Raw genomic sequence first — 27,880 nt, forward strand, 5'->3', positions numbered from 1 at the left:
GCTTTTCCGGCGGCCCTTGATGGCGCCGCCCCCACTAGCCGGGGCGAGTAGCCCTGCCCTTCGGGGGACCCCGGCGCCTGAGGAGGGCGGGAGCGCCCCGGACGCGGAGGCAGGAGGACCGGGAGCGCGCCTGGCGGGACGCAGCGCGGCCGCGCGCGGCTGCGGCCGGTGTCCAGGCAACCCCCAGACGCGTCTCCGCGGGAGAAGCAGGTGGCCCCGCGGCCCTCCGGCCCTCCGCTCCGGTTCCTCGCCCGCCCGGCGCCCGGCAGTGGCAGTTCGGCTGCCAGTGGGTGCGTTGATCTCGCAGCCTCGCCCGAGGAGGCTTCCGTTGGGGGAAGGGGTGGAAGACCCGGAGGTGGAAAGGGAAGGAGCACCTTGGGCGGGCGGGGCAGCGAGTGTGGGCGGCGGAGAGAACCCACGGGAACCCCGGGGGCATCCCGACCTGAGAAAAGCCCGAGGAGGGGGCGGGAGGGAAGTTCTGATTAAGATGCCACCCCTGCCCTCTTTGACTTTCAATGGCTTGTGGACTTTCTCTTGGCTTTCTTTGATGCCTTTCTTACAAAGGTCTTTTCTTTGTCTCCGGGTTGCTTTTCGTACTTAAAATCAACACATGCATAGATAAGTTCATGTACCCTGGAAAAGGTCCCCAGGACTGTTCTCTCCCCTCCATCTCCAGAGCGACCTGCAGCAGAGAGCTGGAGAAGGTTCAAGAGGAAGGAGACCCTGGCATGACCACGATGGAGAAGAGCTACAGTTGAGTTGAAGAAATCAGAAGGGCTGGGTGTGGATTTGGTCGCCAGATCCAAGTATACCAGAGCCGGGAAGTTCAAACCACTTAAAGTGTACAGGGAGGCCAGTTTGCGGGCATATAAAAAGTAGTCTTTGAAAAGTAGCTATGTCTCTCTTAACCCAAGATCTGATGAAGCGGATAGCAGCTCAACGCAGAGATTCCCACAAATTAAGTCCTTGGATCTCATAACAGCCCAGAGGAATATTACTAATGAGTAAAGAGAGCCAGGGGCGCCTGGGTGGCTCAGTCCATTGAACGTCAGACTCCTGATTTTGGCTCAGTTTATGATCTCACCATTAGTGGGATCAAGTCCCACATAGGGCTTGGGCCTGCTTGGGATTCTCTTCTCACTCTCTGCCCCTCCTCCGCTTGTGTACTCACTCTTTCTCTCTCAATCTCAAGATAAATAAATAAAAAAAATAAAGGGTCGGGGGAGCCAGAGTTTTGACCTGCCCAGTGCTACGGTCAATAAATGGTAAATCTGAGGATTAACCACAGTCTTCTGCCTCCCATCCCCCCCAAACCTGTGTCCTTCAATTTTTTCTTCGCTCAAATATTACTAGATTTGTGGCACTATTTATTGGATGGGCAGCTCGGGCAAAAAGTATGAACATTTTAAGGAAAGGCTTCAATTAAAATAATGGATTGTGGCTCCTTAATTGGTTCTGAAGCTGAGGAGGATGTTTGGGGGGCACACTGCCTCTAGAGAACAGAATCATGAAGCAGAACAGCCACAGTCTCTCAGAAAACCTTGGAATGAGTGTATGCCTTTATAGGTGAGTGGCCTGAATGCTGGAAACAGGGAATGTTGTAGAATGTTCTGTCTGTGCCCCATCAGATCATAGCTTGGTCCTCGGCCCTTTGTATTGCAGATCTTCTGTCTCCTCGTTCTCCTTCACAAGTGCACAGAGAACGGGGAGGTATGACTTACCATATGCACCTGTAAGCGGGAACCAGAAGAGCAGGAGTTGGAACCCAGAGTGCCCAATGTGGCTAAGTCAGCAAGAGAAAAAGGTTTGGGGATTCTAACTTTAAGCTCTAGGCTTTTCTGCAGTTCCCATGTTGAGCTCAGGTAACAGAGGGAGCTGCTGTTTTAAAGGTGGGGGAGAGGGGGTTCATGTTTCTGAGTTAGGGGTACTAGAGGAGCACCAGAGTCTGAGATCCCCAGACCACATTAACCAGAGAGAGTCATGACTTCCTTTCCTGCTATGTAGGTGTGTCTGTTCAGGAGACCATATCTGAACTCAGCTTCACATGGAGTCCAGGGGTTTTGGGAAGGACGGGGCTCCACAAACCAGTTGAACATGAATACAAAACTGTGGGTGTATATGCATTTTTCCAGCAAGGGCGGGGGGGCTGTTGTTTTCATTACTTTCCAGGGGAGTCTGTGATCCGAAGGGTTAAAAACCACAGTCCTAGACCCTTAGGCTGTTTGTGGAGCAGATAAGCAGGGGTGAGAAACTGAGTGGTTAAAAGGTAACCACATTAAGCTAACTTGGCTTGATGTATCATTTTCTCCCTGCCAGACCATGCTATTGTGTAAATCAGTTGTGATGACAAGTATGTGAAAGTTCTTGGTTATGTAAGGTGTTATTCCTGCCTAAAGAAATGGAAATAATTAGCGTGGATTCCACAGATGGTACCAAAGAAACAGACTTTCTTCTAAACTCTCCATTTCCCCCTAAATTTCTTTCTAGTCGCCAGAACCTTCTCTCGGTCCCTTCTGTTGAATCATCTTTTCTTATATCACTGTGTTTTGGCAACTTGTTAGAATTTCCCATCTTATGGCTTCCTGGACATTGAATTTGAATAACAATTACCATGCTAAATGATGACATTTTCAAGAAGCAAGTGCCTTAGCTTCTTTGTATCATCTCAGCCTAGTGAGCTGGGGGGGGGGGGGGGGGGGGGCGGGCAGGTGTTGGGAGCTGGGCTGGAGAGGTAATTGACTTACTTGAAGTAACTGGATGTTACCTTTACACAAGGCGAGCATCAGTGTCAGAACAGAAGGGGTCAGACTTGCAATTCCAGCCTCTTCTACTGGAGGACACGTGGAGAGGCAGCCAGAGGCCACGTTTAAGTGTCTCCAGGCTGTAGAGGCTGAGTTACTTCCGGGAAGATCCTGTAGTAAGCTGGATTTGGAGGATGTGCCCTTTGCCTGTTTAGAAGAGAGACCGCTCTTCCTATGCTTGCCTGTCAGATAAGCTTTCCCTTTCAAAGCAGCCACAGGCCACTTTCTAGAGAGTTGCCAACACAAAGCTTCTTAAGCAAACAAGGAAATATGCTAAATTTGTACGTGTGATTTCACTGCTTGCTGCTCAGGGTTATATAATATATTTAAATTTTGCCCCTAAAAAAAACAAACAAACAAAGAAAAAAACAGTGTTTGTTTTGTAATGTCATCCATAGCAACCAGTTCTTGCTTTGGTGAACTCGTAAGTCCTCTAGTGGCAAATATACAATTAGAATGTTTACATGCTATGAAAAGGCAACCACTGTTAAAATCCAGGGGCAAAAATTATTATCAGTAAATGCTGTATTAACTCAGAGCTTACATATGATTATCAACCTAGAAGATATATCTGCACTTGCTTTTGTCTTCTCTACATATGTGGATCCTTTCTGATTCCTTATAGATAAGTTTCATACTTTTTTCATAGCTATGTTTCTGGAAATAGAAGCACCGTAGCAACAGTGCACTTCTCACGGACTTTAGAGGATGCATATGGCCAAAGTGCGTTTTAGTAAGATGGAGACATTTCTACCAGCAATGTACAAGAACGCCATTCCTCTAACCTCTGCCAATCTTAGGTTTTTGCAGACTCCTAGCAAATACTGGTATCGTGTCTTTTTTTTTTTTTTATGTTTATTTATTTTTGAGAGAGAGAGATAGAGTGCAAGCAGGGGAGGGGCAGAGAGAGAGACAGAGACAGAGACACAGATCTGAAGCAGGCTCCAGGCTCTGAGCTGTCAGCGCAGAGCCCTACGTGGGGCTCAAACTCAGAAATGGTGAGATCATGACCTGAGCCGAAGTTGGATGCTTAACCAACTGAGCCACCCAGGCGCCCCTGTGTTTATTGTGGCTTAAATTCAGCTCTTTGATTATTAGGAAGGATGGATTTTTTCCCCCCAAATGTATATTGGCTATTTGTGTGTGTGTGTGTGTGTGTGTGTAAGATTTTTTTTAATATTCATTTATTTTTGAGAGACAAAGGGGGAAGGGGCAGAGAGAGAAGGAGACGGAATCCAAAGCAGGCTCCAGGCTCTGAGCTGTCAGCACAGAGCCCGACGCAGGGCTTGAACCCACAAATCGCAAGATCCTGACCTGAACTGAAGTCGGATGCTCAACCGACTGAGCCACCCAGGTGCCCCTGTGTGTGTTTAATTCATTACCTAATCATGTTTTTTGCCCATTTTTTCCTTGGGTATTTATTTTCATTTTATAAATTTATGAAAACTCACAATTTGGCATGACTACTAACTCTTTTTCTTGTTGTGTATGCTATAAACTTTCCCCCAGTTTATAGTTTTCTGTGGAACTTTTAAATGGATATGTTTTCAAATCACGTATCTTTTCCTTTATTTTGCCTGTATTTGATATCTTTCTTAGAAATAACATCCCCAGTCTAAGATTATGTAAACATTAAATTATCATTTTTTTCAGGTACATCTTTTATTTTAAATCTGATATTCAAATCTATCATTCATCTGGATTTATTTGGGGATTAATTAATTTTATTTTCATTCCAAATGATTAGTTGTTTCAGCAAAATTTTTGAATAATCTATTCTTTCCCCACGACATGAAGTGCCACGATTATATAAAGTTTTATTCTATCTACATTTTCTATTTTGTTCTCTTGATTAATCTGTTAGAATCAGTGTCAGTACCATCTTGATTATGTGACATTAAACTATATTTTATAAATTATACTGTATAGCTCTGTCACCTTGAATAGGTTACTGGACATTTCTGACCCTCAATTTCTTTATGTGTAAAGTTATTTCTATTCCATTTGTGATTATGGTATTTCATTGCTAATACTGTTTACTTGTGTTAAAAATTGTTTTTTCGGGGCGCCTGGGTGGCGCAGTCGGTTAAGCGGCCGACTTCAGCCAGGTCACGATCTCGCGGTCCGTGAGTTCGAGCCCCGCGTCGGGCTCTGGGCTGATGGCTCAGAGCCTGGAGCCTGTTTCCGATTCTGTGTCTCCCTCTCTCTCTGCCCCTCCCCCGTTCATGCTCTGTCTCTCTCTGTCCCCAAAATAAATAAACGTTGAAAAAAAAAATTAAAAAAAAAAATTGTTTTTTCTTGAACTTCACTTACCTATATTATTGGTACTTTCCACGAAGCCATACCAAAGTTCTGATAATCTTCTCTATTTCATTCATTTCTGCTTTTATTTTTATAATATCCTTTTTTTTTTAACCACGTTGGGAGGTTTATTCTTTTTTCCTTATTTTTTTTGTATTGCAAGTTAGCTCATTAATTTTGGAATCTTTGTTTTTTAACCATCTGTCAGTTCTAAGATGGACATTTTTCAGCGTGTAAACATCTCTGAGGTTGGATTGGTCTTACCAGAGCTGTGGGCCCAGCAGCAGGTGTGAAGTAGTCTTTATAAGCTTTGCTGAATGAGCCCTGAATAATATAGAGGGTGTGTCTGTGTCTTGGAAGAAAATTCCAGAGGCAATCGAGGAGCACTTATTTAAGAAGTGCTGCATCACCCATGTTCTTGTTGCACTGAGGTCAATTTGGGTGGAAAATGTGGACATCAGTGATTGAGTTGAAAAGTGATTCAGTAATCAGGCTTTTGAATGTAAGATTTAAGAAGTCCTTAACCAGGGGCCCCTCGGTTGACTGACCCTTGGTTTCGGCTCAGGTCGTGATCTCATGGTTTGTGGGATTGAGCCCTGCGTTGGGCTCTGCACTGACAGTGTGGAGCCTGCTTGGGATTCTCTCTCTCCCTCTCTCTGTCTGCCCCTCCCCTGCGTGCGCGTGCGCGCGCTCTCTCTCTCTCAAAATAAATAAACTTAAAAAAAAAAAAAAAAAAAGAAGGCTGGGCACCTGGGTGGCTCAGTCGTTTAAGCATCCAACTCTTTTTCGGCTCAGGTCATGATCTCGTGCTTTGTGAGTTTGAGCCCCACGTTGGGCTCTGTGCTGACAGCTCAGAGCCTGAAGCCTGCATCTGATTCTCTGTCTCCCTCTCTCTCGGCCGATCCCCTGCTCACGCTCTGTCTCTCTCGCAAAAACATATTAACATTAAAAAAAAGGAAAGAGGGGCACCTGCGTGGCTCAGTCGGTTAAGCGTCTGACTTCAGCTCAGGTCACGATCTCGCGGTCCGTGGGTTCGAGCCCCGCATTGGGCTCTGGGCTGATGGCTCAGAGCCTGGAGCCTGCTTCTGATTCTGTGTCTTCCTCTCTCTCTGCCCCTCCCCCGTTCATGCTCTGTCTCTCTCTCTGTCTCAAAAATAAATAAACATTAAAAAAAAAAAAAAAAAAGAAGAAGGTCTTAACCAATTTATTTTGCTTATATTTTCCTTCTTTAAATATGCACATGAATGGTATGTATTTAAAATATACATCTAAGTAAGTCTGAAAGAATGCTTCAATAAATATATAATAAACATTCTAAGTGGTAGAGCATTCTCTCCTACTTTAATTGGCAACCTTTGTTCTTTGTGGTACATAAAATAATAACGTTATTACAGTTGCTGGTGTCTCATATTTGGTGGAATACAGTAGGTGCATTTCGGGCTCTCGTTTCTACTTACCGCTTTATTTGAGTCCCACAAGTTTGATTTATAGTACGTATGTCATTGACCATTAAGCACCTCGTGATTCCCCTCACGATTTCTTCTTTTATGTGAAATATTTAGAAGTGTGGTTTGCGTTTCCAAGCTCATGGATGTTTTTGGCTGTCTTTTTATTATCGATCCCTAAAATTGTATTGCATTGTGGTCAGAGAGTGTGGTCTGTGTTACATTGGTTGACGCTACTTTTATGGTTTGTAGGTGGGTGGTTACGCCTTTGGCTACTGGGACCCTGTGCTCTCCTCTTCTCAGCTCCCCTCCCCTGGGCTCCAGTCCATCCCTGCTATTCACACCTCAGGCAACCAGTTGACCCTTTCTGTACCTAGGGCTGTTCCAGGTGCTGTGGCACATTCCAGAATGGCTCCTCCCACACTTGGCCGGCTCTGAGAATCACCTGAGGTGCTTCTTTAACATTCTGACACCCGGGTCTTGCCCTGTAGGTCTGAGTTGGAGCTCTGGGATCTGAGTTTTGGAGAAGTGCCCCAAGATGATTCTCATGACCGAGCAAATTAAAAATGTGGGTTCCCAGGCCTCACTTAGAGAGATTTGTGATGGGCTTTGAGAATTTGTATTTTTTTTTAATGTTTTATTTATTTGGGGAGGGGGAGGGGCAGAGAGAGGGAGACCCAGAATCCGAAGCAGGCTGCAGGCTCTGAGCTGTCAGCACAGAACCCAACTTGGGGCTCAAAACACGAACCGTGAGATCATGACCTGAGCTGAAGTCGGACGCCTAACCGACTGAGCCACCCAGGTGCCCCGAGAATCTGTATTTTTAACAGGCGTCCCAGGTCATTCTGACGCAGGCAGTCTTTATGCCATACCCTGAACAACCTGAGAATGGGGATACTGGGAGGGGAGGGGAATGTACTCAAGAGTCACAGAAGTCTGACTCTTAATTTTTTAAAAGTTTATTTGTTTATTTATTTTGAGAGAGAGGAAGAGAGAGAATCCCAAGCAAGCTCCACACTGACAGCACAGAGCGTGATTCAAGGCTCAAAATAACGAACTGTGAGGTCATGACCTGAGCCAAAATCAAGAGTCGGATGCTTAACCGACTAAACCACCCAGGCGCCCCTTTTTGTAATTTTCTAATCACCGGAGGTAACGTTGTGTCTATTGGGCTAAAGTTATGCATAAAGAAATGCAATATCCATTCATCTGACTTTTTTTTTTTTTAATGTTTTTATTTATTTTTGAGACAGAGAGAGACAGAGCATGAGCAGGGGAGGGGCAGAGAGAGAGGAAGACACAGAGTCTGAAGCAGGCTCCAGGCTCTGAGCTGTCAGCACAGAGCCCAACCTCACGAACCCATGAGATCATGACCTGAGCCGAAGTTGGACGCTTAACCGACTGAGCCACCCAGGCGCCCCTCTTGGAAGTTTCTGATGACAGTTCTTTGGATTATTCATCAGTCTTTCTATGAATCAGTCCTTTGGAAAATTGTATTGAGATGCTCAATATAAGTTGATTCAGAGGTTATCTCTACCACTTAATTCAAAGTAGACAAACTCCGGAGGGACAAGTAGTGTAGCATTGTGGTTAGGATTTTTGACTTTAGTATCACAAGAACCATGATCAAATCTAGATCTAGATGTTTGCTTTCTGTGTGATCTTAGGCAAGTTGCTTAACCATCTGTGCTTTGGTCTCCTCATCAGTAAAACGGAAGGATAAGCAATGCTTATGTCTGTGGGGTATTATGGGAATTAAATGGGATAATGTGTGTAAGATGTTAACACCATCCCCAATACACAATAAATGCTCAATAAACATTATTTTTAAAAAATGTTTATTTATTTTTGAGAGAGAGAGAGAGAAAGAGAGAGTGGGAGAGGGGCAGAGACAGAGGGGGACATAGGATCTGAAGCTGGCTCTGTGCTGACAGCAGAGAGCCCAATGTGGGGTTCAAACTCACCAACCGTGATATCATGGCCTGAGCCAAAGTCGGATGCTCAACCAAGCCACCCAGGTGCCCCTAAACGTTAGTTTTTTTGTTTTGTTTTTTTTTTTAAATAATTTTTGTAATCCAGGGACACGATGGAGGGGTAGATATTTCGTTTCATTAACGAACTCCAATGGTGATGTGTTGCAGGTGATTTTCTGGAATCTAAGGGATGCTTTGCTGGCACAACATCCTCGGGAAGAAAGGTCAGCCCCTCATCTTCTGCTGAAACATGTCCTAGCGTGAGTGAGCCTCCAGTCCCCGGCAAAGTGTCCGTTCACCTAGAGTAAGTAAGAGGCCGGTACAGTCCATACTGTTGGCATAAATTCTGACTGGGAAGCCAACAGTCTAAGAAGTAGAATGACATGTTTGGCAAGAGCATAGATTCTGGAGCCAGACTGTCTAGGTTTAAACCCCAGGTCTGCCAACTTCATCTGTGTGAACTTGGGAAAATCACTTTACCTCCCTGGGACTCAGTTTTTTATCTACAAAACGGAGATAATACTTCATAGGATGGTTTTGAGGATTAAAGGAGGTAATGCATGGAAAGTGATCGCAAGACTCTCTGGCACACGATAAATGTTATGTGCACGGTTGTCATTATCAAATGTAAAAGCAAGCGAAACTAAGCTGTTTTTGTTTTTAATGTTTTAAAATTTCATTTTAGAGAGCGAGTGGGGAGAGGGGCAGAGGGAGAGAGAGAATCCTAAGCAGGCTTCGTGCCTAGTACAAAGCCCGACGCAGGGCTCGATCCCACAACCTGGGATCATGACCTGAGCCGAAATCAAGAGTCAGCCACTCAGTGGACTGAGCTACTCAGGTGCCCCCTATTTCCTTTTCAAATGGAAATGATTATATGGGTCCTGCCTACATCGCAGGATTATTAGAAGGGAGCAAAGAAGACCAGCGTCATGACGTTGCTTTGAAGCCCTTCAACCGGGAGAGCGATGTAATGTTGTGAAAAAACATCCCATGATTTGATAACTGATAACTCTACCTGAAGACCAAAGCCATCTGTCAACTGTAAAGCTACTTAAACAAGAAGTGATTGCTTTTACCGCTGAAAATGGTTTGTTGTAGGTTTTGGTTTTGGTTTTGGTTTTTAATGGCCAGGAACTTCACGAAACACGATGCTCTGTTATTACAACCATTTCAGCTTAGGTTTGTTTTTTGGTTACTTCTTCCTCTTCCTTTTATCTTTGTTGATTTTTAAAATTTTTTTTTTTCAACGTTTATTTATTTTTGGGACAGAGAGCGACAGAGCATGAACGGGGGAGGGGCAGAGAGAGAGGGAGACACAGAATCGGAAACAGGCTCCAGGCTCTGAGCCATCAGCCCAGAGCCTGACGTGGGGCTCGAACTCACGGACCGCGAGATCGTGACCTGGCTGAAGTCGGACGCTTAACCGACTGCGCCACCCAGGCGCCCCAGATTTTTAATTTCCATTTAATGGTTTTATTGAACGTGCGTATCTTTTGGTAGCAGTTTTTGCGGAAACGTAATTCACATACTGTGTAATTCATCCTTTCAAAGTGTGCAGTTCAGTGGTTTTTAGTGTAGTCAACAGAGCTGTGCAACCATTACCACAATCAATTTTAGAACATTTTCATCACCTCAAAAAGAAGCCCATCCTCTTGAGCAGTCACCCCCACCGTGGCCCCTACTCTACCTGCCCCTCCCCCCCCACCCCCCCACCCCCCAGCCCTAGACAGCCACTAATCTACTTTTTATCTCTGGACACTTTATATAAAAGGAATATGTGGTCTTCGGTGTCTGGCTCCTTTCATTTAGAATCATAAAAAAAATTTTTTTTAATGTTTATTTATTTTTGAGAGACAGAGCACAAGCAGAGGAGGGGCAGAGAGAGAGGGAGACACAGAATCCGAAGCACAGGCTCTGAGCTGTCAGCACAGAGCCCAACACGAGGTTCAAACCCACAAACCGTGAGATCACGACCTGAGCCAAAGTTGGTCACTCAATAGACTGAGCCACCCAGGAGCCCCTAGCACCGTATTTTTAAGTTTCATCTAGGTTTCAACATGTATCAGCACATCATTCCTTTTTTTTTTTAATTTTTTTTTAACGTTTATTTATTTTGGAGACAGGGAGAGACAGAGCATGAACGGGGGAGGGTCAGAGAGAGAGGGAGACACAGAATCGGAAACAGGCTCCAGGCTCTGAGCAGTCAGCACAGAGCCCGACGTGGGGCTCGAACTCACAGACCGTGAGATCATGACCTGAGCCGAAGTCAGATGCTCAACTGACTGAGCCACCCAGGCGCCCCACATCATTCCTTTTTTAAAAAAAATTAGGGTGAAATATATATTAACATAACATTTGCCATTTTATCTACTGTTACCCATTGGCATTAATTACCTTTCCATGTTGTGCAGCCGTCACTGCTATTTTTTTAAACATTTTCATCAGCCCAAACAGAAATGCTGTACCCGTTAGGCGATAATTTCTCCCAGACCTTGGTACTCTAATCCACCCTAATCCGCTAACCTAATCTACTTTCTGTCTCTCTGAATTTACCTGTTTAGATATTTTGTGGAAGTAGAGTCATATAATACTTGTCCTTTTGTGTTTGGCCTAGTTCATTTAACACAATATTTCAAGTTTCATTCGCGTCATAGCATGTATCAGAACTTTCTTCCGTTCTATGGCTGAATCATATTCCATTGTATGTCAGCGCTACATTTTGCTCATCCATTCATCTGTCAGTGAACATTTGGGTGGTTTCCACTGCATGGCTAACGTGAGTCACACTGCGAAGAACATTCGTTTACAAGTGTCTAAGTCCCTGTTTTCCGTTCTTTGGGATATGTGCCTAGGAGTGGAGTTGCTGGGTTATATGTAATTCTATATTTAACTTTTTGAGGAACCACCACACTGTTTTTAAGGACGCACCTTTGGGCTCTGTTTCAGCCCCCTCAAATTGTAAGTAAGTAAATGCTATGTTATGGACGTTTATGGAGGGGTAGGCTTAGTTGACGCACGTGAGCGTAATTCTAGCGTAAGATATATAAAATCAGATTCTAACTACCAATTTAAACACATAGAAGATTCTAATCCTTCTGCCTCCTTTCCAGCTCTGCTACAGATTTGGATCTGAAATCCTCCTCCGCACATTCTGATCAGTCCTCTGAAACCTCATTCCCTGAAGTCTCCAAGGATAAATATCCCAAGGAGTTCAGCCTGCTTAAGTTGCAGACAAGTGAGTACGTCCTAGCCTCCCCTCTGCATGCCTCCATACCCAGGGCTTTCCAGAAGTCTGCTGTACTGTTGGGCGCAGTTCACTGAAGACTCACGAAGTGCCAGGCATTTGACATGTTTTCTTTCTTTCTCTTTCTTTCTTTCTTTCTTTCTTTCTTTCTTTCCTTCTTTCTTTTTCTTTTTAATTTTATTTTTTAACATTTACGTCCAAATTAGTTAGCATCTAGTGCAACAATGATTTCAGGAGAGGATTCCTTAATGCCCCTTACCCATTTAGCCCATCTCCCCTCCCACCACCCCTCCCATAACCCTCAGTTTGTTCTCCATATTTATGAGTCTCTTCTGTTTTGTTCCCCTCCCTGTTTTTATATTATTTTCATTTCCCTTCCCTTATGTTCCTCTGTTTTGTCTGTTAAAGTCCTCATATGAGTGAAGTCATATGATATTTGTCTTTCTCTGACTGACTAATTTCACTTAGCATCGTACCCTCCAGTTCCACCCACGTAGTTGCAAATGGCAAGATTTCATTCTTTTTGATTGCCGAGTAATGCTCCATTGTATATATATGCCACATCTTCTTAGTCCATTCATCCATCGATGGACATTTGGGCTCTTTCCATACTTTGGCTATTGTCGATAGCGCTGCTATAAACATGGGGTGCACGTGTCCCTTCGAAACAGCACACCTGTATCCCGTGGATAAATGCCTAGTAGTGCAATTGCTGGGTCGTATGGTAGTTCTATTTTTAGTTTTTTGAGGAACCTCCATACTGTTTTCCAGAGTGGCTGCACCAGCTTGCATTCCCAGACAGGTTTTCTAATTCTCGCAGCAGCTCTGCTGGGGAGCTGTCATGATATGTTTTCCCAAACTGACATGGCTTTATATAAAAACCATAAAAGTATCATAGCAAAGTATTAAAATAATAAAGGAGTATATAAGGTAGAGTATAGAAACCCCTTCCCCAGTGTTCTCCAATGTATCCCCCATGGGCCCCGTAGCCATGAAGAATTTTGAAGAGTGTGTGTGCTGGTATGTATGTACTTATCTATACATGGGTTGGAGTCTACAACCATATTTTCACTAGTGGAAAATAGTATACAAACTGTTTTCACTCAGAGCAAATAGATCATGGAACTCTTTCTGTGTCAATACACATAAATCTAGGTGGCTAATATAGGCCTACCCATTTAACACCCAAGGCAACTGAGGCACGGAGAGACTTAGTCACTCGTACAAGACCACCTGGCTAGGAAGTACAGTGATGGGATTAGACTCCAGGCTCACCTGCCCCCAGAGCCTGTGTTCTTTCTTGGCCACCACAGAGCCCAAGTGTTTCTCAAACAACCCTAGAGCTGTTAGAGGATCTCTCGTTGTTTAAAATCACTTTAGCCATTTTGTAGGAAAAGTATTGAGCGAGGAAACAAAGCCCTGAGAGGTCCGGTGATTTGCCTGAGGTCTCGCGACGGCCTTTCTCATTTGCCAGAGTTGCATGTCTACATTTCCCAGAGTCACTCTAGTGCACGCGTGTCCCATCGTTGCTGCCAACACTGTGGTCCATCCACTAAGTTGCCATGGTTGGCCCAGCCCTTCCCTGGTTGATGGGCATTCTGTTCTTCCTACCCACTCATCAGAGCGAAGGCTGGATCATAGGTGCTTGTCCAACTGTCTCTTAGCTTCCCATTCCAGACATCGCTTCCAACCATAAAGGTGGCTTTATTTTTGGAGGAGAGGGTAAAAAGGAAAACAAAAAAAGAGGCCTCTTAGATACCTATCTCCCCACTTCCCCTCTTTTTTTTTTTAAATGTTTATTTTTGAGAGAGAGAGAGAGCAAGCACGAGCAGGGGAGGGGCAGAGGATCCGAAGCGGGTTCTGCACTGCAAGCAGAGCCTGATGTGGAGCTTGACCTCATGAACCGTGAGATCATGACCTGATTGAAGCCTGACGCTTAGCCGACTGAGCCACCCAGGTGCCCGTTCCCTTCCTCTCGTGCTGAGTCCCCCCAGAGGTTAACACTGCCCTTGATGTAGAACCAAGGAATTAAACATGTTGATAAAGGCTGTACAGTCAGAGAATGCCTGGGACAACTTTCTGTCATTTAATTGCATTATGAGGCCGGGAGCGGAGCTGATGGAAGGATTTCTGATGTCTTGCAGAGGATGGGCACCGTCCTGAATGGACATTTTACCCGAGGTTTAGCAGCAATATCCACACCTACCACGTTGGAAAGCAGTGCTTCTTTAACGGGGTCTTCCTCGGCAACAGGAGGTCTCTATCAGAGAGAATGGTGGACGAGTGCTTTGGGAGGAAGAAGTCTGGTAATGTTTTCCTCCTGGACCTTGACTGTGCGATGTCTGAAAATACTTGAGTTGTGGTTCTGCCAGGCCAACATTCCACGGCTGGTGTCAGCCCTCGGGGGTCACCATGTTACTGTAGGGCGGCCAGGAAGATAGGAAAGCGAAGGGGATGTTTGGCAATTCTCTTTGGCAAAGAACCGACAACATATGCCGATCCACATTTTTGTTTTTCTCTGCATTTCATAAAATGCTAATGTGACATTTAAGTCATCAGACAAGTTCTCTCAGATACTTATTAATAGAAACCTTCATTCAAGTCGGAAGAAAATAATTTGTTTCAATTAGATGCTGCCCATGATATGTATTTAAATTATACATTATATTCTTCAAAAGGAAAATAGCCCATAAACCTTAGCCTGAAGTGCATTGTGTTATTTCGTACCTTATTAAAGGTAATTTGAGATGAGTGTGTGTATATACTTATATAGTTTGTTACTTGGTGAGTTCTCTGTCCCAACCTACCCATAATAGATTTATGGAAAGATCCTAGTGTTGCTGAGTTCCAATGGATCATTATAGCACATTCTTCCATAGAAATACCCATACAGGAGGCAGCCCTTGCTTCATGGATGAATAGGATTGCTGTAGCAGGAATACAAAGAGGAAGAAATAGAAAGTTTTCATTTTTGAGGTTTAAAATAGACTTTTTTTGTTTATTCTGCCTTAGAGAGAGAGAGCACGCCAGCGGGGGGGAGAGGGGCGGGGGAGGGGGGGAGAGAGAGTCTCAAACAGGCTCCATGCTCGGCATGGAGAACACAGGGCTCGATCTCACAACCTGAACCAAAGTCAAGAGTAAGACTGAGCCACCCAGGTGCCCCTAAAATGGACTTTTAAACTCATTGCACAGGCAAATAGTTTTAAGTGTTTATTTATTTTTGAGAGAGAGAGAGAGAGAGAGAGAGAGAGCACATGTGAGTGGGGAAGTTGGGAAGGGGCAGAGAGAGGGGGACAGAGTATCTGAAGCGGGCTCTGTGCTGACTGCAGAGAGCTCAATGCAGGGCTCGAACTCGGGAACCTTAGCGGAAGTCAGTCGCTTAAGCAACTGAGCCCCCCAGGTGCCCCCAGAGATAAAGTTTTAAAGATCAAGGCTTTTGTCTGGATAGAGAATATATAAGAAGCCATACTAGAGGAGGTGGGAGAGTTGTCACTGAGGTGGGTGTTTTGAGGAGTCCTGTATCCTGCTCAGTTCCTGGGACCAAAATCTAGTCGGTGATCAGATGTGACTCTAGCTGGGGCTTCTGCCTCAGACTGTGGTTGGGGAACCTCAGCGTAGTGATAGCTATGGGCAATGTCTGGGCAGAAAGCCAGATGCGGGGTCTCACCCACCCAGGAGACGTGGGTAATAGCTGCATTCTTGTGCCCCGTGAGGACTGTGGAGGTCGGGACACATAGAAAGAATGAAAGGAAGAGAGCAAGCCAGGAGAGCTCCATAGCTCTCACGACCAAAACGGCAGGAGGCCACCGTGTGAGGCTCTGTGGACCATCAAGCCAGGGGTCATAAGAACGACTTTATGTCTCACCTGATGCATTGTGGAGCGGGCTGACTTCCTGAGGATCAGACTAGATGACACATTTTAGCAGACAACGGAAATAGATACCTACCTACAGAGAGTAGCAGAGATAAGATGAGGGTCAGACACCAGGGTGGTTCAGACAGTGATCCAGGACCCAAAGGCTTATACCAAAGCCTTGATATCACATAAGCCTGTTGTGCACACGCTTACTCCCCACCCCCAACTGAGTTGCAGCCATAGGGTAGAATAGGAAAGATTTATTTAACTGGTTTAAACATGAAAGAGCAGAGAAAGACCAAGAAGGGACTAAGTTTAGCTGTATAGTACTTAGGAACGCTCTCAGCTACAGTCAGACAAAAGCCAAACTGTCAGAGGCTTAAATCATAAGACATTAAAATTAAAAAAAAAAATTTTTTTTTCAATGTTTATTTATTTTTGGGACAGAGAGAGACAGAGCACGAACGGGGGAGGGGCAGAGAGAGAGGGAGACACAGAATCGGAAGCAGGCTCCAGGCTCTGAGCCATCAGCCCAGAGCCTGACGTGGGGCTCGAACTCACGGACCGCGAGATCGTGACCTGGCTGAAGTCGGACGCTTAACCGACTGCGCCACCCAGGCGCCCCCATAAGACATTTATTATATACTTAATGAGAAGCTTTGGAATCTAGGTGGTCTATATTGTCTGATTGCCCAGTGATGTCACCAAAGATATAGCTCTTTTTTTTTTTTTTATTAAGTATATTTATTTATTTTGAGAGAGAGTGAAAGAGCAAGCAGGGGAGGGGCAGAGAGAAAGGGAGAGAGAGAATCTCAAGCAGGCTCTGCATTGTCAGCACAGAGTCCGATGCAGGGCTTGAACTCACGAACCGTGAGATCATGGCCTGAGCCGAAATCAAGAGTTGGATGCTTGATGGACTGAGCCGCCCAGGCGCCCCAAAGATAATAGGCTCATTTTGTGTTTATGTGCTGCTATTCTTAGTTGTGTTGGATTTTTGTCTTCACACTTGTCATCTTATGGTCACAAGAGAACTGTTGCAGTTCCAAGCATCACGTCTATATTTCAAAACATGAAAAAGAGGAATCTCTCTTGTTGCCTTCCCTTTTTAGAATGAGGGAAAAATTTTCCCATATGGTCCTTAGGAGACTTCCTTCCACTCATGTCTCACTGACTAGAACTGGGCCAGTGACAAGTATTTATCAAAAATAAATGGTATTATCGTGATGACTCAAGTCCTGACCCTAATCCATCACTTCCCTCCTAACTCAAACATTATCCTGAATTTTGTTTATTATTATTTTTTAAAGTTTATTTATTTTAGAGAGAGACAGACAGACAGACAGAGACAGAGTGTGAGCTGAGCAGGGGTCAAGAGAGAGGGGGACACAGAATCTGAAGCGGGCTCCAGGCTCTGAGCTGTCAGCACAGAGCCAGACATGGGGCTCGAACCCACGAACTGTGAGATCATGACCTGAGCTGAAGTCCGGTGAGCTACTGGGTGAGCCACCCAGGCACCCCTGAATTTTGTTTATTATTATTTCCCTTCCATCCTTCCTTCATTTGTCTCTTCTGTCTTTTTATGGTTTTTATACATACTGAATGCATGCAAAGGTATATTTATGAAGTATTTATTGAATATATAGAATAAAGTATCACAATCACTTGTGTTTTTGTTTAAATTTCTAATTTATTTTTGAGAGAGAGAGGCAGAGCATGAGCGGGGGTGGGGGGGCAGAGAAAGAGGGGAGACACAGAATCGGAAGCAGGCTCTAGGCTCTGAGCTATCAACACAGAACCTGACTCGGGGCTTGAACACACAAACTGTGAGATCATGACCTGAGCCGAAGCTGGATGGCTAACCGACTGAGCCACCCAGGTGCCCCTCACTTGTGTTTTTTTTTTTTTTTTAATGTTTATTTATTTTTGAGAGGGAGAGAGAGAGAGAGAGCAAGCAGGGGAGGGGCAGAGAGAGAGGGAGACAGAGGACCCAAAATGGGCTCTGTGCTGACAGCAGAGAGCCCAATGTAGGGCTCGAATTCACGAACTGTGAGATCATGACCTGAGCCCAAGCAGGACATTTAACTGAGCCACCTGGGCTCCCGTTAAGTATCACAATCATTTGTATGCTTCTTACTCCATTTAAGACATAGAGTACTGTCTTTACATTTGAAGCTACTGATAGGCCCCTCCCTGAATATGACATCTTTCCTCCCCCAACTCCACAGGTAACTCCAATTCCACCTTTAATACAAAGAAAAACTTTTTATGGGGGACATTTTCAAACATTTGCCAAAGTAGAGAGAAGACCATACTGTTTCCTGATGTACCCATCACTTAGTTTCGACAATTATCACATGTGGCTAATCTTATTTAATTTTTATCCCCCTCCCCCAGGGATTATTTTAAAGCAAGTTCCTGACATCAGATAATTACATCCGTATATGTTTTTGTGTATACCTCTAATAGACAAGGATTATTTTTATTAAATGGCCACAATACCATTTTCATATCTTAAAAAAACTAACAATAATTCCTTATATCACCAAATATTGTCAGTGTTCAAATAGTCAATTGCCTCACAAATGCCACAATTTAAAAATATTTAGAGTTTGAATCAGGGTCCAAGAAAGGTCCACACTTAACAATTAATTAAAATGTCTTTAAAATCTCTTTTTAATTATAGGTCTTCTTCCTCTTTTTTTCTTGCAATTTATTTGGTGAAGAAACTAGATTATTTATCCTATAAAGTTTGCCACAGTCAGGATTTTGCTGATTACATCCCTTGGTACCATTTAACAGGTTTCTCTGTCCTGTGTATTTCTTGTACACTTATAGTTGGATATACAGGCTCGATTCGTTTTAGTGTGACTAGTTCTTGGGTAATGTGCAGTGACTTCCTTAAACCTCAAATACAATGGTCTCTTTTCCATTTTTTCTCTTCCTTGATCTCTTGCAGCATTTAATATTTTTAAGCTTGGCACTGGACATTTCTTCGTTATTCTCTTCTCCCTTGTTACTTCTTGGACAAGACGGAGAGGCAGCGTTTATGACTGCCAGTCAGCTTCCATTATGAACTGAAATTCAACACATTTATTATAGAAAAAATCCAATCAAAATGTATTTCATTAAGAGTTAACTCTGATGATCAGCTATGATCAGGCCATTGGTGGAGTTCCTTAAAGGCCTAATTTGTTGTCATGGAAGAAGAACAAAATGTTGTCTATGGTTATAGGTTATAGGGAAATTGACCTGGAACTGATTTTTCTCTTCTGTAGCTCTTCCTCATTAGCTAATTCCCTTCTGAGATCTAGTCAGAGAGGCAGAGCCCAATTATAGTTGCTCCTTAAGATTCATAGGGCACAGGGATTCAAAGTACACCAATGCTCAAATTTTAAGCAGAGTTCTTGATTTTCCTTTGCAGATACCTTTGATTCACTTCTTATATTATCTATCTCGCTATCTATCTACATATTTATTTTTGTTTAAGGGTCAACTGTAGTTATTTTTTTAATGTTTACTTATTTATTTTGAGAGAGAGAGAGAGAGAGAGAGAGAGAAGGGGAATCCCAAGCAGGCTTCAAGCCCAGCACAGAGCCCAATGTGGGGCTCCTTCTCATGAACCGTGAGCTGAAATCAAGAGTCGGACACTTAACCAACTGAACCACCCAAGTGCCCCTCATTTTAAACCAAAACATCCTGCCTGCACCTAAGCTACTGGTCTTTCCGGGGGTGGGGGTAATCGGGACACTTTCTGGAACAATGTCCCAAACACAGTGTTTCTCAAGAACACTTTTATCTTCATATTCTCCAGGCAAGATGACCACGAACAGAACTTTAGGAAGCCTCTATGTACTTCATAATAAAACATGAAATTATCCTGTTTCCATTGTCATATGGATAGAGCATTATCTGTAGATTACCTTCAGTCCCTTTTATGATCTTGTTTTTAAACATTTCACAGATATTGATCCTAGGAATGGAATACCAAAGTTAACTCCAGGAGACAATCCATATATGTACCCAGAACAGAGTAAAGGCTTCCACAAAGCAGGCTCAACTCTCCCACCAGTGAATTTCTCAATGTAAGTGTATGTGAATAGCAGGGTTAGTTAATTATAAAGGAATTGTAGCTCTCTGTACTATATATGTTATATTTCATAAGGAGTAGGTTCCAACAAAACATGGTTGCTGAAAATTCCTTAAAAAGTTAATCTCTAGTTCCTTAGTGTCTACACACATGTGCGTGTGCAATTGAACTTATACACAAGATCTTGACTACAAAAAGGTCGTTGTTAATTTTGTCACTATTGTTGTTACCACAAATCTGAGGACTTTTCGGTTTCATACTGAATCAGATTATTAGTGTTTACTGTTTGGTTGATGTACACTTGGAACTAAACTTAGGCCAAAGCGATTCAGAAGAGGATCATTAAGTTGAAAGAAAAAAAGTTGGTGTATTATATTAATATTTTTAAAAATCGATTATTTTTGGTTTACTGATGTTTAATAAAAATTATAATAAGAATTATGACCTTTATAGTTGTGAAGCCCATAGGTGGCCATTAAACCAGAAAATAAGACATATTCTTTAAAAAAAATTTTTTTTTACATTTATTTATTTTTGATAGATAGGAAGAGACAGAGCACAAGCTGGGGAGGGGCAGAGGGAGAAGGAGACACAGAATCCGAGGCAGGCTCCAGGCTCCGAGCTGTCAGCACAGAGCCTGACGCGGGGCTCGAATTCACGAACTGCGAGATCATGACCTGAGCCGAAGTCGGACGCCCAACCAACTGGGCCACCCAGGGGTCCCAAGACATCTTCTTGAACACAAAGATGTTTCTATCGATCTCTCTGCTGTAGATGCCATACCAATTTTATGGTTGCCTTTTCTGTTTTTCAGAGTGCCTTATGAAAAGAAATTTGATACATTTATTCCACTTGAGCCTCTTCCACAAATTCCTATGTGAGTTCTCTCACCATGTTTTATATTATCCAAGTTTTATTAAGTTATCAGTTATTTATTATTTTCTCCTATGGACGAACTCATAGACACCCAACACAGAATCTGAGCTCAACACAGCTCACAACACCCAACACAGCTCACAGAATCTGAGCTGGTGGGTGGGGCAGTTTGTATGGAGCGTTTTTAGTGAGACACTTGGAGGGCAAGTGCTGTGCAGTCTATCAGCTGGGCTGTCCACGTCTTTACCCCATATGATGGACAGGCCGCTGGATGCCATGTGTTGTGGTAGGTATGCACTAGTGGATGTTTATATGGAGAAAGAAGGCAGGGTCCCTGATTTTTAAAACCTAAGAGTTGTCAGAAAAGAAGGACAGGCTTAAATGAGTCCAGCCAGGGAGGATGGTTAGAGTTTGAAGAGGCAGAGAAAAAGCTGTCAGAATATTTTCGCACTAGAGGGAAGTATCATTCCTCTGATGTCATACTTTAAGTTCAGGTCCTTTCTGAACCTCATCTAGTTGCCCAAGAAGGGTTTAGACCTAGAAAAAGATATGTGTCAGTATAAAAAATTTGGCTTTCTAATACAAAACAGTTTCATATAAACATAGATAGAGTGGGCAAGTGACCCACAGTCTGACCCACTGGAGTCCAGCTGGGAAACCAAACCCTGGAGCTCAGTGGAAATAAAAAGCCTTTTATTCCAAACTTGGGAGCTTTAATACCTTCATTATACGGTGTTATTACATGAAGCAGATAATTAGGGCCTCTCATGTCTGTACTGTATACATAAACACTTTTTTTTTAACGTTTATTTTTGAGAGAGACAGAGCGTGAGTGGGGGAGGGGCAGAGAGAGAGGGAGACAGAATCCAAAACAGGCTCCAGGCTCTGAGCTGTCAGCACAGAGCCCGATGAGGGGCTCGAACCCATGAACCTCGAGACCGTGACCTGAGCCGAAGTTGGACACTTAACTGACTGAGCCACCCAGGCACCCCTGTATACTTTTTTTCTTTTTTAAAACTAGGCTCCACGCTGGATGTGGAGCCCAATGTGGAGTTTGAATTCATGACCCTGAGATCAAGACTTGAGCTGAGATCAAGAGTAGGATGCTTAACTGACCAAGCCACCAAGGTACCTTGTGTACTGCACACTTTTGGTAAATGCTATTCTAAAATATTTAAAATAAAAGTAATTGCCGGGGTACAAAACAAGTCTATACATTTAAGAAGACTGAAATCCTATCAAGTATCTTTTGTGACCACATGGTGTGAAAATAGAAAACGTTTGCAAGAGGAAAACTGGAAAATGTCCAAATATATGAAGATTAAACAGCATGCTCCTGAGTAACCAATGGGTCAAAGGAGAAATCAAAAGAGGAACATTAAAAAAAAACAACAACACTTCGAGACAAGTGAAAGTGGAAATACAGCACCCCAAAACCATGCATGCAGCGAAAACAGATCAAAAAGAGAAGTTTAGAGTAGTAAATGCCTACATTAAGAAAAAAGAAAGATATCAAATGAACAGCCTAACTTTACACCTCAAGGATCTAGAAAAAGAAGAACAAACTAAGCTCAAGGTTAGTAGAAGGAAGGAAATAACAAAAACCTGAGGGGAAATAAATGAAATAGAGACTAAAAAGGTAATAGAAAAAAATCAATGAAATGAAGAGCTGTTTTGTTTTGTTTTTTTTTTTTTAAAGATAAACCAAATAGATAAACCTTTAGCTACACTAACCAAAGAAAAAAGGGACAGGACTCAAATAACATTAAGTGAAAAAGGAGACATTACAACTGATATCCCAGAAATATAAAGGATTTAAGAGACTGCTATGAACAATTATCCACCAAACAAATTGGACAACTTATAAAAACCGGGTGCATTCCTAGAAACATACAACTTAACAAGACTGAATCATGGAGAAATAAATCTTATTTATTTATTTATTTATTTATTTATTTATTTATTTATTTTAATGTTCATTTATTTTTGAGAGAGAGAGACAGAGACAGAGCGCAAGTGGGGGAGGGGCAGAGAGAGCGGGAGACACAGAATCCGAAGCAGGCTCCAGGCTCTGAGTTGTCAGCACAGAGCCCAATGCGGGGCTCAAACTCGTGAACCATGAGATCATGACCTGAGCCGAAGTTGGATGCTAACCGACTGAGCCACCGAGGCGCCGCTTTGAAGAAATAAATCTGAACAGACCAATGACTTGTAAGGAGACGGAATCAGTAATCAGAAATCTGTTAACTTAAGCCCAAAACCAAATGGTTTCACTGGTGAATTCTATCAAACATTTAAAGAAGAAACTAATTTCATTCCTTCCCAAACTTCCAAAAAAGTAGAAGAGGAGGGAATACTTCCAAACTCATTTTATGAGGTCTGCATTACCCTGATACCAAAACTAGACAAGGACACTGCCAGAAAACATAATTACAAGCCAGTATCCCTGATGAATATAGGTGCAAAAATCCTCAACTATCAGCAAAACAAATTAAACATTACATTAAAAATATCATACATCATGAGCAAGTGGGTTTATTCCAGGGATGCAAGATGGTCCGACATCCGCAGATCAATGAATGCGATCTACCACATTAACGGAAGGAAGGATAACAATCATGATCATCTCAACAGATGCAGAAAAAGCATTTGGTAAAATTCACCATCGTTTCGTGACATAAAAACTCTCAACGAATTGGGTACAGAGGGAACATACCTCAACATATGTTCAAACTTAATCTTTCTTATGAGTAATGTTTAATTTTTCCAGAATGTTATCCATTTCTTTTAGGTTTTCAAATTTATTTGCATAGAATTGTTCCAAACAATTTCCTGTCTTCTTTCACTTGTTTCTCCCTTATCGTTAATTTTGTGTGTTGGTGCTTTATTCCCCCTTTTCTTCATTAGGTTAGATAGTGGTTTGTGTATTTGTTATTTTTAAAAAGCAGCTTTAAAGATTGTATTCTCTTTTTATACTGTCTCTTTCTCTGTTTTTAAAGCATCAATCTTTGCTTCTATTGTTATTATTTTCTTCTTTCTACTCTTTTGGTTTATTTTTGTTCTTTTTCTGTTTTTTTAAAAAGTAATCTCTACACCCTATGTGGGGCTCGAACTCACTCTGAGATCTCATTCTGAGGTCAAGAGTCACATGCTCTACTGACTGAGCCATCTAGGAGCCCCATAAGTAAACTCATCACTTGTATATTATTTATTTTTATTATTTATTTTGAGAAAGAGAGAGAAAGAGAGTGAGCATGACTGAGGGAGGGGTAGAGAGAGGGAGAGGACAGAGAATATCCCAAGCAGTCTCCACACTATCAGCGTAGAGCCTGATGGCAAAGGTCAAAGTCAAGTGGGGCTCAAACTCACAAACTGTGAAATCGTGACTTGAGTCAAAACCAGGAGTCTGATGCTTAACTCACTGAGCCATCCAGGCGCCCCTATTTATGTATTTAAGTTTATTTATTTTGAAAGAGAGAGAGAGAGAGAAAGGCAGAGAGAGAGGGGGACAGAGGATTCAAAGTGGGCTCTGCACTGATAGAGATCCTGATGCAGGGCTCGAACCCATGAACTATGAAATCATGACCTGAGCGGAAGTTGGATGCCTAACCAACTGAGCCACCCAGGTGCTCCCACTTTTTAAATTTTTTGAATGGGATGTTTAATTCATTTTTAAATTCCTTACTATATACATTAAAGGCTATGAAAGCACCTCTGACCGCTGCTCTCCTTTTATTTTACACATTTTGAAGTGTAGATTATCCTTACTTTTTAAAAGAATTCTGTGTTGGTCTTTTCCTTTTGACTAAAGAATTACTTAATAGACTTAAAATTTCCAGGTGGAAGAGCTTTTGGATTTTTATTTTGCAGTTCATTTTTACTTTTATCACCCAATGATCAGAAGATATTGTTTTTATTATTTTTATTTTATGGAACTTGCCAACTTTTCATTGTGACTGAATACATGCTCAACATGGGGACTGTCTCTCTATGCATTTGAAGGTGTATCTGTTTCATCAGGCTGCAAAGTTAGATACATACCCAGAAGATTTATCTTTTTTTTTAACAAAAATTTTTTTGTAATGTTTGCTTATTTTTGAGACAGAGAGAGACAGAGCATGAACGGGGGAGGGTCAGAGAGAGAGGGAGACACAGAATGTGAAGCAGGCTCCAGGCTCCGAGCTGTCAGCCCAGAGCCCGATACGGGGCTCGAACTCACAGACCGTGAGATCATGACCTGAGCCGAAGTCGGACGCTTAACTGACTGAGCCACCCAGGCGCCCCCAGAAGATTTATCCTTTTGATTAAAATTGTCCTTTTGACCTAGCTAGGACTGAAAATGGGTGTGTTAATTGTGTGCTAATATTAATGTATTTCTATCTATATTGTTAAGTATAGCCATTAACATTATAAAAATATCTTACTAGACAAACCGAAACCAGACTTTAAACTATAAAGAACAAATTGATGGTTACCAGAGGGGAGGTGGGTGAGAGTTGGGGGAAATTGGTGAAGGGGATCAAGAGTATACTTATCTTGATGAGCATTGAGTAATATGGAAGTGATGAATCACTGTATTGCATACCTGAAATGAATATAACATCCTATATTAACTAGATTAGAATTAAAATAAAAAAATCTTCTTTTTCTCATTTAATGCTCTTTGTCTTATATTGTACATTGACGGATATTAAGATTACAACTCATACTTTGTTTTGTTTGCATTGACTGATATACCTTTCCCATTCTTTTGTTTTTAGACTTTCAAAGCACTTCGGTTTAGGTCTGTCTTATAGACACAGAGTTGGATTTTTGCTTTGTGAGCTGATCCGAAAAATTTTGTCTGTAATAGGTGAATTAAGATCTTTCACATTAATGATTCGACAGATTTGTTTCAATTCTATCCTAATATTTTGTTACATTTATTATGTGTACTGTATTATTTTTACCATGGTGGTTTTGTTCGAGAGATTCTTTTCTTTTAAAGCTTATTTATTTATTTTGAGAGAGAGAGAGAGAGAGAGCGAGCAGGGGAGGTGCCGAGAGAGGGAGAGAGAGAATCCCAAGCAGGCTCTGTGCTGTCAGTACAGAGCCCGATGTGGGGCTCAAACCCACAAACTGTGAGATCATGACCTGACCTGAAGTCAAGAGTCGGACGCTTAACCGACTGAGCCAGCCAGGCGCCCCTTGTTCTAGGGATTCTTTATGCTAGAATTGTTCTGTACTGCTCTTCATCCTGCTGGTCTTATTTGGGCTTCTCCTACTGGTTTGTCAGCTTTACATGATGCCCTTGACTCCCAACTATTACCTACGTGGTAATACCCCGTTCCTTCTTGCAAGAACTTCCACATCCCTAGCAGGTGTATCGGGCCATTTTCCCAATTATGGTGCATTTCTCCCTAAATGTATGGAAATCAAAGCTGCTAAAAGATAAAAAAAAAATTCTTCATCTTCTTTCTCTGACTCATCCCAGGAGTCACAATTCCTGGTACCTCTTGGAACATACACAGTGTGGCTCAGCATACGTCCTTTCAAATCCCAACAGACTTGGGAGGATGCTGGCTGTCAGCGTTAGAAAAACAGAAAGCATGCTCAGGTGGGATTCTGAAGAATCCTGAATGAAAGGACTGTTTACAGATGTGTGAACCAGTCGAGGGAACTCACATGGAAGGGCGAAGCATCCAGGGGCTCCCACCAGTGGGCAGCTCTTACCACTCATGTGTCTGAGCAGCAGGAAGAGTGATCTTGTCCCCCCTGTGTGGGGGGAGGTGGAGATGGGCTGTCTGGAAGGGGTTGTGGCAGTGGAGAGTGCACTCACTGCTGGAACCGAGGTGCTTCAGGAGATGAGCGGGAGTAGAGAAGCTAGGTGAGAAATACCCCAACCTCTCTCTCTTCTGGCTTTCTGGTCTCTTACTGGTGCCTCCCATTAGCTAAGCCCAGCTCAAAGGTGAGGGCACAGAGGAATCAAGGTGATGCAAGTTGCAGGGGTCAGCTCCCTGGGCAGAGAAGGGCAGAAAAGAGATCTGGGTTTGGAGGGAGGGGCAAATGCGGAACAACTTCACATGGTGTTTCGTCACTGATCTCCTAAATCGGAGGCCTTCTTACTTCGGAGGATGTAGTACCTTATCCACTGAACGTGTCTGTGCATTTTGCTTTAGACAAACTCAAACTCAGGTGTTGTTTTCTTCCTGCAGCTTGCCTTTCTGGGTGAAGGAGAAGGCCAACAGGCTGAAGACCGAGATAAGAGAGGTGGAGGAGCTTGACAATTGGCACCCAGCGGTCCCCTTGGTGCACAGTTTATTCCCTGCTGGTGGGTTAAAGAACCTTTAAAGAATAGTATAAAACTGGAGGCAAGCCCAGAAGAGCAGGCTTTTGAGAGGCTTCGCAGTGGAGAGGAGAGAAGGCAAAGCCTCTCCCAGAGTGGATGGTATCTTTTGCCCCACACCGTGGTCCCTTGGGCTGCTGTTATCATGGCCATGCATCACTGGTTGAGTGTGTTGGTTGAGCACCATTAGTCTTGTAATGGGGCACAACCTTCAACTCTGTGCCTCTATCCACAGGTTCTTTGGATTCGCCAAGACAATCCTAAGCAGAAACAGGCCCACAGAGCATGCACTGATTGTACTCTGGAGAGCCTCTTCCAATTGGTCGCTTCTGTCAGTGTGATTGCTCTAAGTCAAATGTTTGACTTTGATAAGTAATCACTGTGCGTTGCCTTTTTTTTTTAACTCTATGTTCTGAAAACCTTCAAACTTACAGAAAAGTTGTGAGGATCATACAATGAACAAATACCTACATGTCCTTCACTTAGAATTCACCGTGGTTAGCCTTTGTCAGAATTTGTGCATTCTTTCTCTCTCTTTCATTCCTGTTATTATTTAAAAAAAAATTTTTTTAACGTTTTATTTATTTTTGAGACAGAGAGAGACAGAGCATGAACGGGGGAGGGGCAGAGAGAGAGGGAGACACAGAATCGGAAGCAGGCTCCAGGCTCTGAGCCATCAGCCCAGAGCCCGACGCGGGGCTCGAACTCACGGACCGCGAGATCATGACCTGAGCTGAAGTCGGCCGCTTAACCGACTGAGCCACCCAGGTGCCCCTCCTGTTATTATTTTGAAGAATTGTTTGAGAAGGAGTGGCAGACATCATCACCCTGTGCTCCTACATACTATATACTTCGATATGCATCTCCTAAGGTCAAGGTTATGCGCCAACAGTTGCAATACAAAATAACAAGTTCGGGGAACCTAACATTGATAACAATTCTCTGACGGTCCACCTTCAGTTTTAGTCAGTT

The 27,880-nt window shown here is 43.1% G+C and overlaps 1 protein-coding gene across 3 annotated transcripts; it reads left to right on the top strand.

Annotated features, from left to right (window-relative positions):
- SPATS1 (spermatogenesis associated serine rich 1) lies at positions 1-27,520 on the top strand. Of its 3 annotated transcripts, none has more exons than XM_045498424.1 (9): positions 1-290; positions 619-753; positions 8,689-8,824; positions 11,631-11,755; positions 13,909-14,070; positions 19,582-19,702; positions 20,522-20,584; positions 26,778-26,893; positions 27,144-27,520. In XM_045498424.1, the coding sequence occupies exons 1-9, from the start codon at positions 20-22 to the stop codon at positions 27,170-27,172; spliced, it is 1,158 nt and encodes a 385-aa protein (XP_045354380.1). In that variant the 5' UTR covers positions 1-19; the 3' UTR covers positions 27,173-27,520. The 3 variants fall into 3 exon arrangements, with proteins under 3 accessions (XP_045354380.1, XP_045354381.1, XP_045354382.1); XM_045498426.1 differs by having other exon boundaries at positions 200-286; XM_045498425.1 differs by lacking the exon at positions 13,909-14,070.
- The last annotated feature ends 360 nt before the right edge of the window (positions 27,521-27,880 follow it).

The sequence above is a fragment of the Leopardus geoffroyi genome, chromosome B2 (assembly GCF_018350155.1).
Source record: "Leopardus geoffroyi isolate Oge1 chromosome B2, O.geoffroyi_Oge1_pat1.0, whole genome shotgun sequence".
Lineage (NCBI taxonomy): Eukaryota > Metazoa > Chordata > Mammalia > Carnivora > Felidae > Leopardus > Leopardus geoffroyi.

Bases quoted from the DNA above. Each gene is read 5' to 3' on its own strand.
- SPATS1 (XM_045498424.1), top strand. From the start codon at position 20: ATGGCGCCGCCCCCACTAGCCGGGGCGAGTAGCCCTGCCCTTCGGGGG. The intron at 19,703-20,521 runs GTAAGTGTATGT...TCTGTTTTTCAG, and splicing joins CCACCAGTGAATTTCTCAAT to AGTGCCTTATGAAAAGAAAT. The intron at 20,585-26,777 runs GTGAGTTCTCTC...TTCTTCCTGCAG, and splicing joins CCTCTTCCACAAATTCCTAT to CTTGCCTTTCTGGGTGAAGG.